General features: G+C 38.2%; 1 protein-coding gene across 1 annotated transcript in view; it reads left to right on the forward strand.

Moving 5' to 3' along the window:
* pkn1a (protein kinase N1a) overlaps positions 1-13,264 on the forward strand; it is a 57,872-nt gene extending 44,608 nt beyond the window's left edge. The window contains exons 9-23 of the mRNA XM_059340205.1: positions 1,081-1,190; positions 1,300-1,443; positions 1,802-1,877; positions 3,090-3,225; positions 3,512-3,596; positions 5,809-5,888; positions 6,245-6,320; positions 6,925-7,016; positions 7,282-7,458; positions 8,330-8,392; positions 8,672-8,748; positions 8,861-9,003; positions 10,117-10,224; positions 10,399-10,479; positions 10,644-13,264. Of these exons, the coding sequence (XP_059196188.1) occupies positions 1,081-1,190; positions 1,300-1,443; positions 1,802-1,877; positions 3,090-3,225; positions 3,512-3,596; positions 5,809-5,888; positions 6,245-6,320; positions 6,925-7,016; positions 7,282-7,458; positions 8,330-8,392; positions 8,672-8,748; positions 8,861-9,003; positions 10,117-10,224; positions 10,399-10,479; positions 10,644-10,847 (1,652 nt within the window). The 3' untranslated portion in view covers positions 10,848-13,264. The remainder of the gene's footprint in view (positions 1-1,080; positions 1,191-1,299; positions 1,444-1,801; positions 1,878-3,089; positions 3,226-3,511; positions 3,597-5,808; positions 5,889-6,244; positions 6,321-6,924; positions 7,017-7,281; positions 7,459-8,329; positions 8,393-8,671; positions 8,749-8,860; positions 9,004-10,116; positions 10,225-10,398; positions 10,480-10,643) is intronic.
* The last annotated feature ends 672 nt before the right edge of the window (positions 13,265-13,936 follow it).

Consider the following 13,936-nt stretch of genomic DNA (forward strand, 5'->3'; position numbering starts at 1 on the left):
GTACGTGTGTGTGTGTGCGTGCGCGTGTGTGTGTGTGAACTTAAATGATTAGTCGATTAACCAATTGGTAATTAATAATAATAATAATAATACATTTTATTTGTAAAGCACTTTTCATACAGAAATCTCAAAGTGCTACAGAAACCAGACACAAGAAAGAAAAAAAACTCATTAAAATCAGCAGTAGATAAAAGAGACACGGGTTATAAAGTACATTATGCAGAGACAAAATAAAAACATCTAGGGACAACCTAAAAATGCCTCCCTGAACAAAAAAAAAATGTAAAAAAATTAATTGGCAACTATTTGATAATCGATTAATCGTTTTTCAGGCAGAAATAGTGAAACAATTCCAGCCTCTCAAATGAGAGATAGTCCTACTTTTCTTTGTCACGTCAATGCAGGCAAAATATTTGGGGGTCGCTTAATATTTGGTTGACAACACAAGACATTTGAAGTTGTGATGGACATTTTCTGAGGGTTTTTTTTTTTTTTTACATTACATTGACTATCAATTAATTGAAAAAATGATTAGCTCGAATGACTCAATAATGAAAAGAATGAGAAGCTGCAGCCCCAGTGTGAGTGCAGGACTTTTAAGATCATTCAACTCTAGACTCTAGACTACAAACCTACAAAATGTAGGTTTTAAAACAAGGGAGCTCCTTTTGCTTTTAGATATTTTTTCGTTACAACAGTGTAACAAAGCGGCAGTTTTAGAACAAAATAGCAATGTAGCAAATCTATATTGAGTATATTAAATCACTGTCACTTTATGTTGGTGATTTTGCGGGTTAGCTCTCACACATAATGGTAAAGCAACATCAGCAAATTTAGTTGAATTTCCTCAATATCTGGAGCAGGCAACCTGCTTTTTTTTTTAAAGGTTTTGCACTTTTCCATTGTCTCCAAGGAAATAAATGATGATCATTAATCAATACTTCATATGTATCATTGTAGTGAGAGCATATAGTAGCTTTCATTTTTATAGTGGCGTCTGCTAAAGTGCCAGGTATAGAAATGTCACCTATGGAAAAAAAAAAAAGTGCTGATTGTGTGTCTTTGTGTACGTGTGTGCAGCTGAGGTGAGTGCAGTGCTGAAGCTGGACAACAGTGTGGTGGGACAGACACCTTGGAGGACTGTTGGAGAACAGGCCTGGGACCAGACCTTCACTGTGGAGCTGGAACGGGTCAGTACACACAGTATACACACAAACAAATGGAGTCAATTTAATTATCTTTTTAGTTAAACTACTGCTACCGCTCACTGTTGGTTGGTTGTTTGTGTGTCTGATTTAGTCGAGGGAGATGGAGATTGCGGTCTACTGGAAGGACTACCGCTCCCTGTGTGCTCTGAAATACCTGAAGCTGGAGGAGTTCCTGGACAACCAGAAACACAGAGTGCAGCTGGAGCTGGAGCCTCAGGGCCTGCTGCTGGCCGAGGTACACGCACACGCACACACACACACACACACACACACACACACACACACACACACACACACACAAACCTTGATATAAACACACACAGAAAATGGGTAAAACGGGCAACCACACAAAGGCGGACACAGATGTCGGTGCAGATATGACACCTGTCTATGGAAGGCCTATAAATACACAAAGATATTCAAATATACACCTGCCCACACACACATGCTGTCACACACATGCACCTGTGCTCAACAACACCGCTTTGATATATCCTTCTTGAAAGGTTCAACCATCTGAGTGAGATGTCTGAAAATTCTGTGTTTATGTGAACTTTTCATGTGTTCATGCTCCACGTGTGTGTGTTTTCCAGGTGACCTTCTTTAACCCGGTCATTGAAAGAGTTCCTCGTCTCCAGAGACAGAAAAAGGTCTTTTCTAAGCAGCAAGGTGAGGGAGGCATAGAGGAAACACAGAAAATTATGCTGATGTTGGGGATAGTTTATCTGCTCTGCACTTTCTATTAATGACCTTTTGCAATGAACATACAGCAGTTCTGCTGAAACTGTTTTTTTATCCTAATGAGAAAATGAACAAGAGCAGAAGGGAAATAACACTGTTTTAAATTTAGACCACAGCACCATCTAGTGGTGAATAAATCATCATTTTTCTTCATAATGCTGATGGCTGTGTTTATACAGCAATCACCCAAACAAAGAAAGGAAGTACTTCACTTAAATAAGGTGTAAATCAGAGATATTAAAATTAAGCAAAAATAACATGAAGGAGAAATAAGCAGACTTTTTTTAATCCAAAACCTGGAAAGGATTTTAATGACTGATGAGAAGGACTAGGCCCTCTCTTTTCAAAGATCAAGGAGGTTTTGAATATAATTAGTTTCAAGTGTGTGTATTGAGAGTATTCCAATAAATGCATTTACTGTAATTTACATCCTTACACTTTTTTTACATTTTACTCCTTTGAGATGTCTAATATCTGGAAAAATAATGACTTCTCCATGAAGGAACAAAAAATTGAATTATTTAATCTTAATAGCCAAGTAGGTTTTTACATACAAGGTAATTAAAACAAAGTAAGAGGAAGTAACTATAGTATAAAAGCTACCTACTACAAGTGCCCCAAAAAATATATAGAATAGAAAAAAATACAATACAATATGAAAAACCACTACTGAAAAATATGAACAACAAATGCTTAGACTAAAACTAGCAGTGAAAAAATAATTTTGTGAACATTTTTTTTTTTTTTTAAATAAACAAAAACTACAATGGAGTAAGCCAACACTAAAACAATCAAAAACATAATAAAATAAGTAAATTCCTCAAAATAAAACTACAGCTAAACTGAAATCAAAATCAAAAAAAAGAAAATCAAAACACTGTAATAACTCTGTCACAGTATGAAGTATAGAGAATGCAGTTTGGGAAATAATCGTTTAAGAGATGTGCGTTAACTCGACAAGACAGATGTTGAGGCTCTTGTTTTAGGTTAAAGCAAGAGTTCTTCAGTAGTCAGGGAAAATAATAATAATAATAATAATATGTACATACAGAAGAAGAACTCTCTCCTTACAGCAAGAGTGATTGTCTGCTCTGTGAGACATTATTGACTCTGGATGTTTATTTGTTTGTGTGTTTCCAGGCAAGGCGTTCCTCCGGGCTCGTCAGATGAACGTGGACATCGGGACTTGGGTCAGGCTGCTTCGAAACGCCATCCCCACCGTCAACAACTCAGGAACCTACAGTCCCAACGCGCACAGCCTCACGCTCAACTCTGGGTGAGACGCACACACACCGCATACCACGCAGATGCACACGCTCCATTTCATTGTACCTGACTCAGCATCTACGTGTGACGTTTGATAGCCGTCAGTCAGACCGTTCTATCAAACGCAGCAGCATTCCTCGAACCTTTTTCCTTGTGTTTCCTGGCAAAGTATAAAGCATGTGATGCTTTTCTCTGCCGCACGTCTAACAACCCTTCTGTGTGTGTCTCTGTCCATCTGTCCGTCTGCATCACCGTGTTGGTCTGTTTGTCTGTTTGTGTCTGTATGAATCTTTCAGGGAGGTCTCAGTGGAGAAGTTGAGCTTGGACAGCGATTCTCCGATAAGAGGCGATTACAAGAGAGACATGGACGCACACACCCCGGTGAGACAGACACAGAGAGAGGAAGCCTGGGAAATGGGGGAGGTGTGTGCGTGGGGTTGGGTCTACTGTAGTAGATTTACTCTGTTTGCTGCAGGATAAACATTCTCTCCTATTTAGCATGGACTTAAAGCCCAAAGTCATGACCTAACTATTCTACATTAACCCTTTATCAGGCAAAGAACTATATTTGGTAACTTCAGGTAATATTTCGAGAAAAAAGTTGGAAATTTACTAGATTAAAGTGGCAAATCTACAAGACAAAAAGCCGCAGATTTAAGAGATTAAAAGTGGCAAATCGGTGCGAAAAAGTTGCAGATTTACAAGAAAAAAGTGGGGGAAAAGCAACTTTTTTCTCCCAGATTCACCACTTTAACCCTTAATAGGGCACTCATTGAAATACTTGCAAATTCCAAATTTCAACCCTAGAGAATATTGGAGGATATTACAAACAGTCAGAATGTGTAAAAAAAAAACCCCATGAAAATAATATTTAGAGAAAAAAGATTAAGATTAAAGATTAAAGTGGCAAATCTATGAGAAATTAAATAAATACGCAGATTTGTGTGTAAGTGGTGAATCTGGGGGGGAAAAAATGCTATTTTTCCCACTTTTTTCACATAAATCTGCGACTTTTTTCGTGCAGATTTGCCACGTTAAATCTCTTAAATCTGCAACTTTTTTTCTTGTAGATTTTCCACTTTAATCTAGTAAATTTGCAACTTTTTTCTCGAAATATTACCTGAAGTTACCAAATATAGTTCTTTGCCTGATAAAGGGTTAAACACTAACGTATGTGGTGAATAAACACATCAACATTTTATCACTTTGATCAGTGAATATTGTGATGCATAATACAAGGTATAATCATTATAATTTAGGTGAAGTTTGATCTTTAACGAGAGAGAAAGCATTTCATTTCATTTGAAGTCATTTGAGAACATTGCTAAAATGAGTCAGTGGTTTCATAATATAGCATTTATGTAACATCAGTTATCTTGATTAGCCATTTTCAATTACTTCATGTCAGCGTCTTTGTTGTAATTACTCCTGGGAATTTTATGAAAGCTACAAAGCATCTGACTTGGTGCTTAATAATGTCAAAATAAATATGGACGCCTCATGTCAGCCATATATAGCACATTTGAGCAACAGGGCTTTTACATAAAACATCAAAAGCCTCAAGCCAAAGTGCAAAAGAGTGCAGACTTTTAATCGTTTCTCCTTGGCTCCAAAACCATCTACTTTAGTTTTTTGTCTTTGTTTAATTGATGGAAGTGAATTTCTGGCACATCCAATCATTGAGTCAGTGCACTTTCTCAGGGCTGGTATTGGACCAAAGTACCTTATTGTAGCTTATTTTGTTGAAAGTCAAGGTCATTTAAATATATTGAACCCAACTGTAATAGATGTTGCTTTGTAATACCAATGCACCGTTTCTTTAACTCTCACACAACCAATTTGCAGTGATACAGCTCTCTTTCATGTTGTCTGATGATATGAAGGCTTACAAGTCATGTGAATATTCTTTTCATTTTTACAGTGTATTACTGTGACGTAAATGTGGCCTCACGCTGTCCTCACCAGATAGTATTTTTGTCAAATAAATGTATAAGATTAATCTAAGAGTATACAGAAGGACAACTACTTTGTTTTTATTTGATTGATTTTATTTTAATACCCCACCTTATCTCTGTAGAATCTTTAAAGCTCATTCTGAAAAGGAGGCTTCGATTATTATACAGTACTGTAGATATAGTTAATATTTTATTTATTGAACCCGTAAGGCCTCATTGTGAGACAATATCTCTTCTGCCAGGCAGTCCTGGTCAAGTTGAGCAGCAGAATAAAAAAATGTCATATAAAAATACAGACAAGCACAAAAACCCAATAGACACAAATCATACAGAGGCTTAAGAAATCATGTCAAAATGGTACTAAAGGCACAACTTAGTTCTGTAAAAACTGATATCACAACGGATCAAAACCAGCTGATTTATGTGATGACTGATCTCCTGTTAGGTGTGCACTTCTATCACTTTATCTCCAAACTCAGGAAAACAGAGCAGGAATAAAAATGTAATACTGCTCACTGGAAGGCTGTTTGTTTGTCTGTCACGTCCATCATGAAATCATATGTCTTTTGATTTCCATTGTCTCTCTGTCTCTGCATGTCTTTTCCTCTGTGTCTCTTTCCTCGCATGTCCCCCATCAGGACCGACTGCCAGTCATCGAGCCCTTCTCCCCCCCTGACCTCACCCCCGAGTGCCCTGTCCGAACCCCTTCTGTTGGCAGGTACACACACACATAAACACTGCATCCTTATGCATTTATATATATATATGTATATATATATTTTAACTTATAGTAATTATATTAAAATATATAATATGGATAACACTGTCATTTCAGTCTGACATTGTTTATATTCATCTTTATATTCTGTTTTTGAACATTTTATAGTTTCACTGAAGACATTTTGACCTGAAAGCTCAGGTGTAAAAGATAAAAACCTCAGTTCCAGTTTTTTTGTAGTTATTATTATTATTATTATCATTATTATTATTATTATTATTATTATTATTTGTTGTTTTTTTGTATTTTGTTATCCACTCTAAATGTCCCTGCTGACTGTGTGTGCGTCTCTCCAGTCGGCAGAGGAAAGGTCCTCTGTCTCTGCAGGACTTCAGGCTGATAGCTGTGTTGGGCAGAGGACACTTTGGGAAGGTACAGATTGACGAATGTCCATTTTGTTTTCACAGAAAACATTATTAATAACACAAAGAACAACAGAGGGTAGTTTTTGAATTTAATGAGCTTGATATGTGCACAAATCCAGAATCTTGGGGCACAAAAATATTTTAATGGAGTGACAATAATGTCACAGCCATAAAACCATACATTCAAGACAATTTGTAAAAAGCCTTGCTAGGTTCTTTATGTCACCAAGTGTTTGTGTACGTATTGAGTGTATTAAACGTTCTCACTAGATCCCAACTGATGTGGGACTAAATATGGAAATAGATAGTGATTTTTGTTTTTGTGCTCGCTTGAAAATGGACCTTTTCTTACCGGTTGACAGATATTATCAGCCGAAAATATTTGTCAACCGATATATTGGTCAGGCTCTAGTTCTCACTTGCATTTAACTGCACCTGTTTAGTGAGTGTAAAAATATCACATGTAAAATGGCATGTCTGCAGAAACCTATTTGATTGTATTATTTACGTTCATTCAGAAAAAGCACTCGCAGCAGTAAACAGGAAAAATGTATGAGTTAAGTTTTGTTTTGTTTTGTTCATTTTTAAGAGTGAAAAATGTTTGTCTCCAGGTGTTGTTGTCAGAATACAAGAAGACAGGCACGATGTTCGCCATCAAAGCGCTGAAAAAAGGAGATATCGTAGCTCGGGATGAGGTGGAAAGGTGTGTGTTGACGTGTTTGTGTGATTGGCTGCTTGTTTGTTTTTTTTAGCCTGGACCTTTGAGCTCCAATGACACATTTCACTGTGTTGAATCTGTGCGGCTGTGCCTTGAATAAACATGATTACAGGTCATCTGTAAGATGAGTGTGAGTGTCTCATCAACCAAAATAAACTATATAATTATGTGAAAATGTCTCTCCACATTTCCACATCCCCACATTTCTCCCCTCCTTCCTCTTCCTCCTTTTCTCTTTGGCCTCCTGCAGTCTAATGTGCGAGAAGCGCATCTTTGAGATCGTTAACCTGTCGCACCATCCGTTCCTCGTCAACCTGTTTGCGTGCTTCCAGACTCCAGAGCACGTGTGTTTTGTGATGGAGTACACAGCAGGAGGCGACCTGATGATGCACATCCACACAGACGTCTTCACAGAGCCGCGAGCCGTGTATGTAACGTCTATATATCTGTGTGTTTTAGAAGGACTAAATAGAAATTTTTTGAAAGTCTTTTATCATTTGTGCGATAAGTCTTTAAATAAAACCCTGATAGCAGGTTAAAAGAGTTTCAGAGATTTTTTAAGTTTGTGAATTACTATAATTCTTCAAGTACAGTGACGGTTTTTACTTCTAATTCCAATAAATGTGCATTTGATAGAGTTATAGTCCAAGTAAGTCCTGCAAGTCAATTTGCATGCAGTAATTAAAGGAGTCACATTTTTTCTTTATCATTAATGCTATTAATTAGGTCTGTATTTTCTAGCTGGGACATGTCAGAACTTTTCATTGACAACTTTGACTGATATGTTTTATGATAGAGTAGTCGTATTTGTAGTAGTAGTAGTAATAGTAGCCAGAGCTGGGAACAAGTCAAGTTTGGAGTACTCAACTTTTAGTTTGGAATCCTAAACAAGTCATAATGCACTCTTCACCAAATGCAATGCCATGTTCATAACAGAGTAACTTGCTCAACTTTTGCTCAGTAGTGTTATTTCTTTGCAGTTTTCTCCTTCATCTTGATTGGACGCTGTCATATTGGTTCAAACAATGTGGATCTGGGAAATTAAGTGCTGACATGCTGGGAATGTATAGTGTTAGTTAGTGTTGTTGGTTAAGGAAATGAAGGGAGTTGAGTTGATTCACAGCAAACTTTTTAATGATGTTTAAACGCTTTGGATTGTGGGGGAGGTATCAAGTATTTTTAATCAAAATGCTCAAGTCTTTGTTGATGGTCAAGTTTTGTTGAGTTTTGTACTCATTATGAGCCTTGCGTTGTTTTTTATTGCAGGTTAATATTCTGTTTCTTTGGTTTGTCTTCAGGTTTTATGCGGCTTGTGTAGTTCTTGGACTTCAGTTCCTCCATGACCATAAGATTGTGTACAGGTGAGTAGAACCCACACAAACATGTTTCCTTACATGATATTCGGGATGTAAAAAAAAAACATCTACTGTACGTCTACTGAAGAAGTAACAGACTAAAAAGAATATCCATCCATTCAGATCAGTCATCATGCTGAGGTCAGCGTTTAGCACTGAGCTCTGCTGCTCCTCAGCTCAGTCTCACAGGACAGCCAGCGTATCTGTAGACGCTTTTTTAAACTCCTTGTGTACTCTCTGCTGAAATGCTGTAAAGAACATCTTTTTATCCTCCCTCTCTTCCAGAGACCTCAAGCTTGACAACCTGCTGCTAGACACAGATGGTTATGTGAAGATCGCTGACTTTGGACTGTGTAAAGAAGGTGGATATTGATGTTTCTGACAGATGGGCTCATTTTTATTTTTGCCTGCTGCAAGATTTTTTTTAAAGGCTTTCAGCCACAAACAGTTTCATCTTTCTGCCTATGTCTGTAGGAATGGGCTTCGGGGACCGGACCAGCACATTCTGCGGGACTCCAGAGTTTTTGGCTCCAGAGGTCCTAACAGATACATCCTACACCAGAGCTGTAGACTGGTGGGGACTGGGGGTCCTCATCTATGAAATGTTGGTGGGAGAGGTGAGAACTAATACACACTCGCATGCTAATAAAACTTCTACACTGTTAATGGGGGGATAGCTGATGAAATTATCATGTGAACACACATTACATGATGACTGTCCTTCACGGTGCAGACCTTAGACCAGACCTGGGCATTAGGCAGCCCAGGGGCCACATCTGGCCCGTTGGCTGTCCATGTGAGGTTACCCGAAAATTAGAAATCAATACAACCGCAGTGCTTTTATTTTGAAGGCGATTTACGTATGTTTGTGCATGCATGGGTATGCACAGAAATGCGTTTCACAAAAAACACTGAGTTACCTTGTTAGCTTGTGACAAACACTTATTACACACTTATTGCTTTTTGCATAAAGTTAATAAATTGTTGGTTTACTGCATAACATACATGCTCTTTATTGATTGTGGAAAAGTGAGATAATGATTGGAGTTTTTACTTTTTTTACTGCTATATTTGATTTACTCCACATTAACATACTTATCATAACATGTATTATTACCAGTAGCAGCTTAAAACCATATAATTTACTGCATTTTATAAAGCAATTAAATTAATATTGAGCAAAATTTAGTTGAGTATTGGTCCGCGCCTCCGCAATCTTTGCAGTGTCTCATGTGGCCCCTTGGAAAAATGAATTGCCCACCCCTGCCTTGGACTGTGTAAAGAATGGACGACACATGACGAAAGTGAAGCCAAAATATAATGGTTACAACCACCACCACCTTGCACTGGTGATGTCACTTAGAGCCAAAATCTGCACAGGCAGACTTTCAATCACGAAGTTACACCCCCATTTTATAGCATCAAATAATTTGTAAAAAAGGAGCCAAATCACTTGTTGAGATGTGCAGCGAAATGTGCTTCTGGTGTGGACAGCCAGGCTAAGATCTGATACATGCCGCCGTCTCCACCTCCAGTGTGAATCCAGCACAACGGCATTATTTATATTCCTACTCAGCTCAGAACTGGATCTTTACACTTTATTATCACTAACAACATGTTCACTGTGGTTAACACACTGATTTGTGAAATTCAAAAATGTAAAATGGATTGTGTTGAACTAAGTTTGCTTTTGTGTGTCTTCCTTTGTGTGTGTGTATGTGTGTGTGTAGTCTCCATTCCCAGGAGATGATGAAGAGGAGGTGTTTGACAGCATTGTGAATGATGAAGTACGCTATCCGCGCTTCCTGTCCACTGAGGCGATCGGCATCATGAGAAGGGTAACACTACACACAAAAAAGACTGTCTTCTTCTCATGCTGACTTTATCACCCATGAGTAATACTTGACAAAAGCCGCACATACACTTGAAACACTTATTATTCACCAACCTGGGTGGCAAACGTCCACTGACTCACAGTTTCTTGTTCTTTGTGTGTGTGTGTTCATGAGCAGCTGTTGAGGAGGAACCCAGAGAGAAGACTGGGCTCTGGTGAAAAGGATGCAGAGGAGGTGAAGAAGCAGCCATTTTTCAGAGTAAGTAAAGCAAAAGTTTGATCATTAGATATCTTATTCAATTGAATGTAGGTGTTAGGATCTGCAAATCACTGTGGAAATGTTTTCTGTGGAAGTAGAAGATCCACATATTTAGAATTCACCATTGTGATTATTTCTCATCTCTTTCTCTGCGCCCCCCCCAGAATGTGGACTGGGAGGCGCTGCTGCAGAGGAAGGTGCCCCCTCCCTTCGTCCCCTCCATCGTTGGCAAGGAGGACGTCAGCAACTTTGACGAGGAGTTCACCACCGAAGCTCCGACGCTCACGCCACCACGAGAGCCTCGCGTGCTCTCCCGCAAAGACCAGGAGAGCTTCCGGGACTTTGACTACGTCTCTGACCTCTGCTAGTGGGCAGAGGGCTCACGGACCACGAGGAATGTTTGATTTTGAAGGCTCAACGGCGGTTTTTCAACTGACTGTCCGCTGACTGTTTGTCTGCCGTTAATTACACTGTGAATGGATGCAGAGAGACCGGAGGCAGTCGGTCTGTGTTTTGTGTGTCTGCAGGGTTTTAAAGACGGAAGACTGAAAAAATAAAAAGCCAGAGCGGATAGCTGACGGGGCAAAATGTTGGACAAACAAAGCCCCCCCTCCCCTCTCCAATCATTGTACACCACACCAGTGACTTGTGTATCTTTACAAACATTAGCCTTTAAAATGCCTCCTCCATCCTCTTATGTGTCAGTGTAGTCACCTGTGCAGCTGTGAGAGGAGGAGCTGTTGACTGTTTGGGGGGCTGTTTGATGTCCTCTCATACCAATGCCTTACATTTGTACTTGTATTTGATCCACAGAAAAGCGTTTTGTTTTTATTTTGTGGCTCTTCGTACACAGCAGCAGTAAAGTAAGAGTGACCCGATGTGCTGCAAAAACACTCTCAACGTTAAAAAAAAGAAGAAAAAAAGGAGGATTTGGTGGAAATAGTGACGTCGCGTTCAGAGTGAATTTCCCAGCAGTTGTATGATGATGATCAGTCATGCTGATGAATTTTGAGTTGACTATGGGGTAAAGAACCACTTTCTTACTTTTTCTTGGACTCAACTACTTTTTAAAAATTTGTGCAGCTTGGATTTTAAATTCTGCCACAAACGTTACAACAGCAATTTGGAAAGTACAGTAGTCATTTATTTCATGACTCCTCGATGCATTATTCAATATGCACCACCCCATACTTTATAATTGGATATTATACATAGTTTGTGTGAAACTGATGCAGAATCACAACCATCAGCATAAAAGCTACATGCGAGCAGGTTACAGTAAAGAGAGGCAAAGCCCCTCCACTTCTGGTGGAACACCATGACACCTGACCTTGGAAATAATATGTATGGTAGTTTATGGGGAGATCCAAACAATGTTTTGATCCCATTGTGCCATGAATTACAAATATGCTGTTAGTCAATCTAAGTGATTTTGCAAGTCAAGAAAGTCACAGTTTGTTGTTTAACTGTTGAAGTATAAGTCTAAAAATGTGTACTTAGAAACAACACACACTTTAAAGTTGCGTAAGTGACGTCCTAACTCGCACTGAAGCTAAGTGTTCATACTGGGATTAACTCACACAAGCAATGGTTGTTGCTCGTTCTTTCGCTTTCTGTCTGATAAAAAAAGACCAGGAGTTGCTGCATAAAACACATCAGATGAGATGACGTATTACATTCGAGCATGAATCATCGCTAAATTACCTAGCTGGCTATCTCAAGTCTTAGCGTGACGTATATTGTGGGAGACAAGAGATGTAGTTACCGCAGCAATGTCACATAAAAATAAATTTGCGTTAAAAATCCGTTTACTTTTAGTATGTACTTTAGAGGCCCTTACTGTTACAATAAGGATGTACTACTTCATCATAGCATTGCGCCTTGAACTTTGATCATGCTAGCTTGCCTACTAGAAATTGCAACTGGATGTAGTTAAACGCACAGTAAATATATAAAACAAACTGCAACCTTAAATAAATTCCCATTTAAATTAACAAACATCGTGTGTAAATCATGGCACAAATCAAACAGATTAAAAAAGTTATTTGTCAGTTGGCATTGATTACCGTCCATATTTTTTTCAAAAATAAGGTCCCACGGGGTCCACCAAACGGGGAGGGACTTAGCCTCTCTTAATTTTTTTTTAATAATTTAAAAATACAGATCTGAACACTAAGACTTGATGTACAACAATCATTTTGGTGTCAGTCCATCATGGGTTTAAGACACATTCATCCAGTTATCTACATGCTACCAGAGGTTTGTGAACATGAAGTAAGTAATTTCCCTCCAAGAAAATTTTATCTGACTTTTAACTCAACAAACTCTAACTGTTGTTCAAGTGTCTGTTTCAAGAACTTAAGCCACCAGCAGCTTTCAGAGCTGTCCGTTATTGTCGTTGCAGGGTTTGGTTTCCATCATAGTGATGAAATCATCTTTGTTTTAACCGAAACGGATTGGTATATCTTATTGATTTTTGGAAAATTTGGGTGGTACCACAAGCAAAACAAACCTCATTAAAGCTCGCTGCAGTGAGTGCTGCCTGCCTTAGATCCCAGCGAACAAGTTCTCCTGGCAATACATTTCTAAATATCATTTAAAACACAAATGATAAACGTTGGAAAATATGAGCCAGTGGTATAAACTTCTGTAACGCTTTACCATTTCTGAGTTTGTTGTGAATCTGTATGTATGATGGTGTGGATTTTACTTATCTTGTGTATGAAAATACAAAACCATGTGAGAGTATGAGATGACTTATTTTATAAAGAAAACCTGGAGTGAATATTCTGTCTCTGCGTTGTTGTTGTTGTTGTTGTTAAGTAGAAGTGCAACTAACAATTATTTTCATTATCGATTAATCTGCTGATGATTTTCTTGATTAAATAATTAGTCCCTTGGTCTATAAAATGGTAAAAAAAATTGTCCGTCCCAGAGGTTTCTGAAAAGTTAAGTCTTTTAAATGTCTGCTTTGTACGGAAGAGGATTGGGGCCAGGTAGGAGAAAAAAATAATGATAGGAGGAATTTTTTTTTCATTAGGCAGTTCAAGAAAAAATTCAACTTTTTCTGTTCGGTAAAGTTGGAAAGATATTGACAGATTAGTTGTTCCTGTGTCAACAAGTCATCACAGGAACATCGTTTTCTATCCAAACCGTTAGGTAGACTGCGAGCTACAACCTGATTTTCATCAATGTCATAAAATGACAATATACTGAAAATAACCACAATATTTAAGGGTGTAGTAGAACTAAAATCGCCCGACATATAAATAAGCTATTCTTGATGGTAGCTACCACAACTATTGTTTTGGGAAAATGCTTTTATAAAATGTATGTTCATGTTCAGAACAGCTGACGTTAGTTTCTGTTGAACAACTAGTCGAGTAATCATTGAAGCTCTATTGTTAAGAGAATACATTTCTACAGTATATATTATTAGAAACAATGCAGTATACAT

Source organism: Centropristis striata, chromosome 1 (genome assembly GCF_030273125.1).
Source record: "Centropristis striata isolate RG_2023a ecotype Rhode Island chromosome 1, C.striata_1.0, whole genome shotgun sequence".
Lineage (NCBI taxonomy): Eukaryota > Metazoa > Chordata > Actinopteri > Perciformes > Serranidae > Centropristis > Centropristis striata.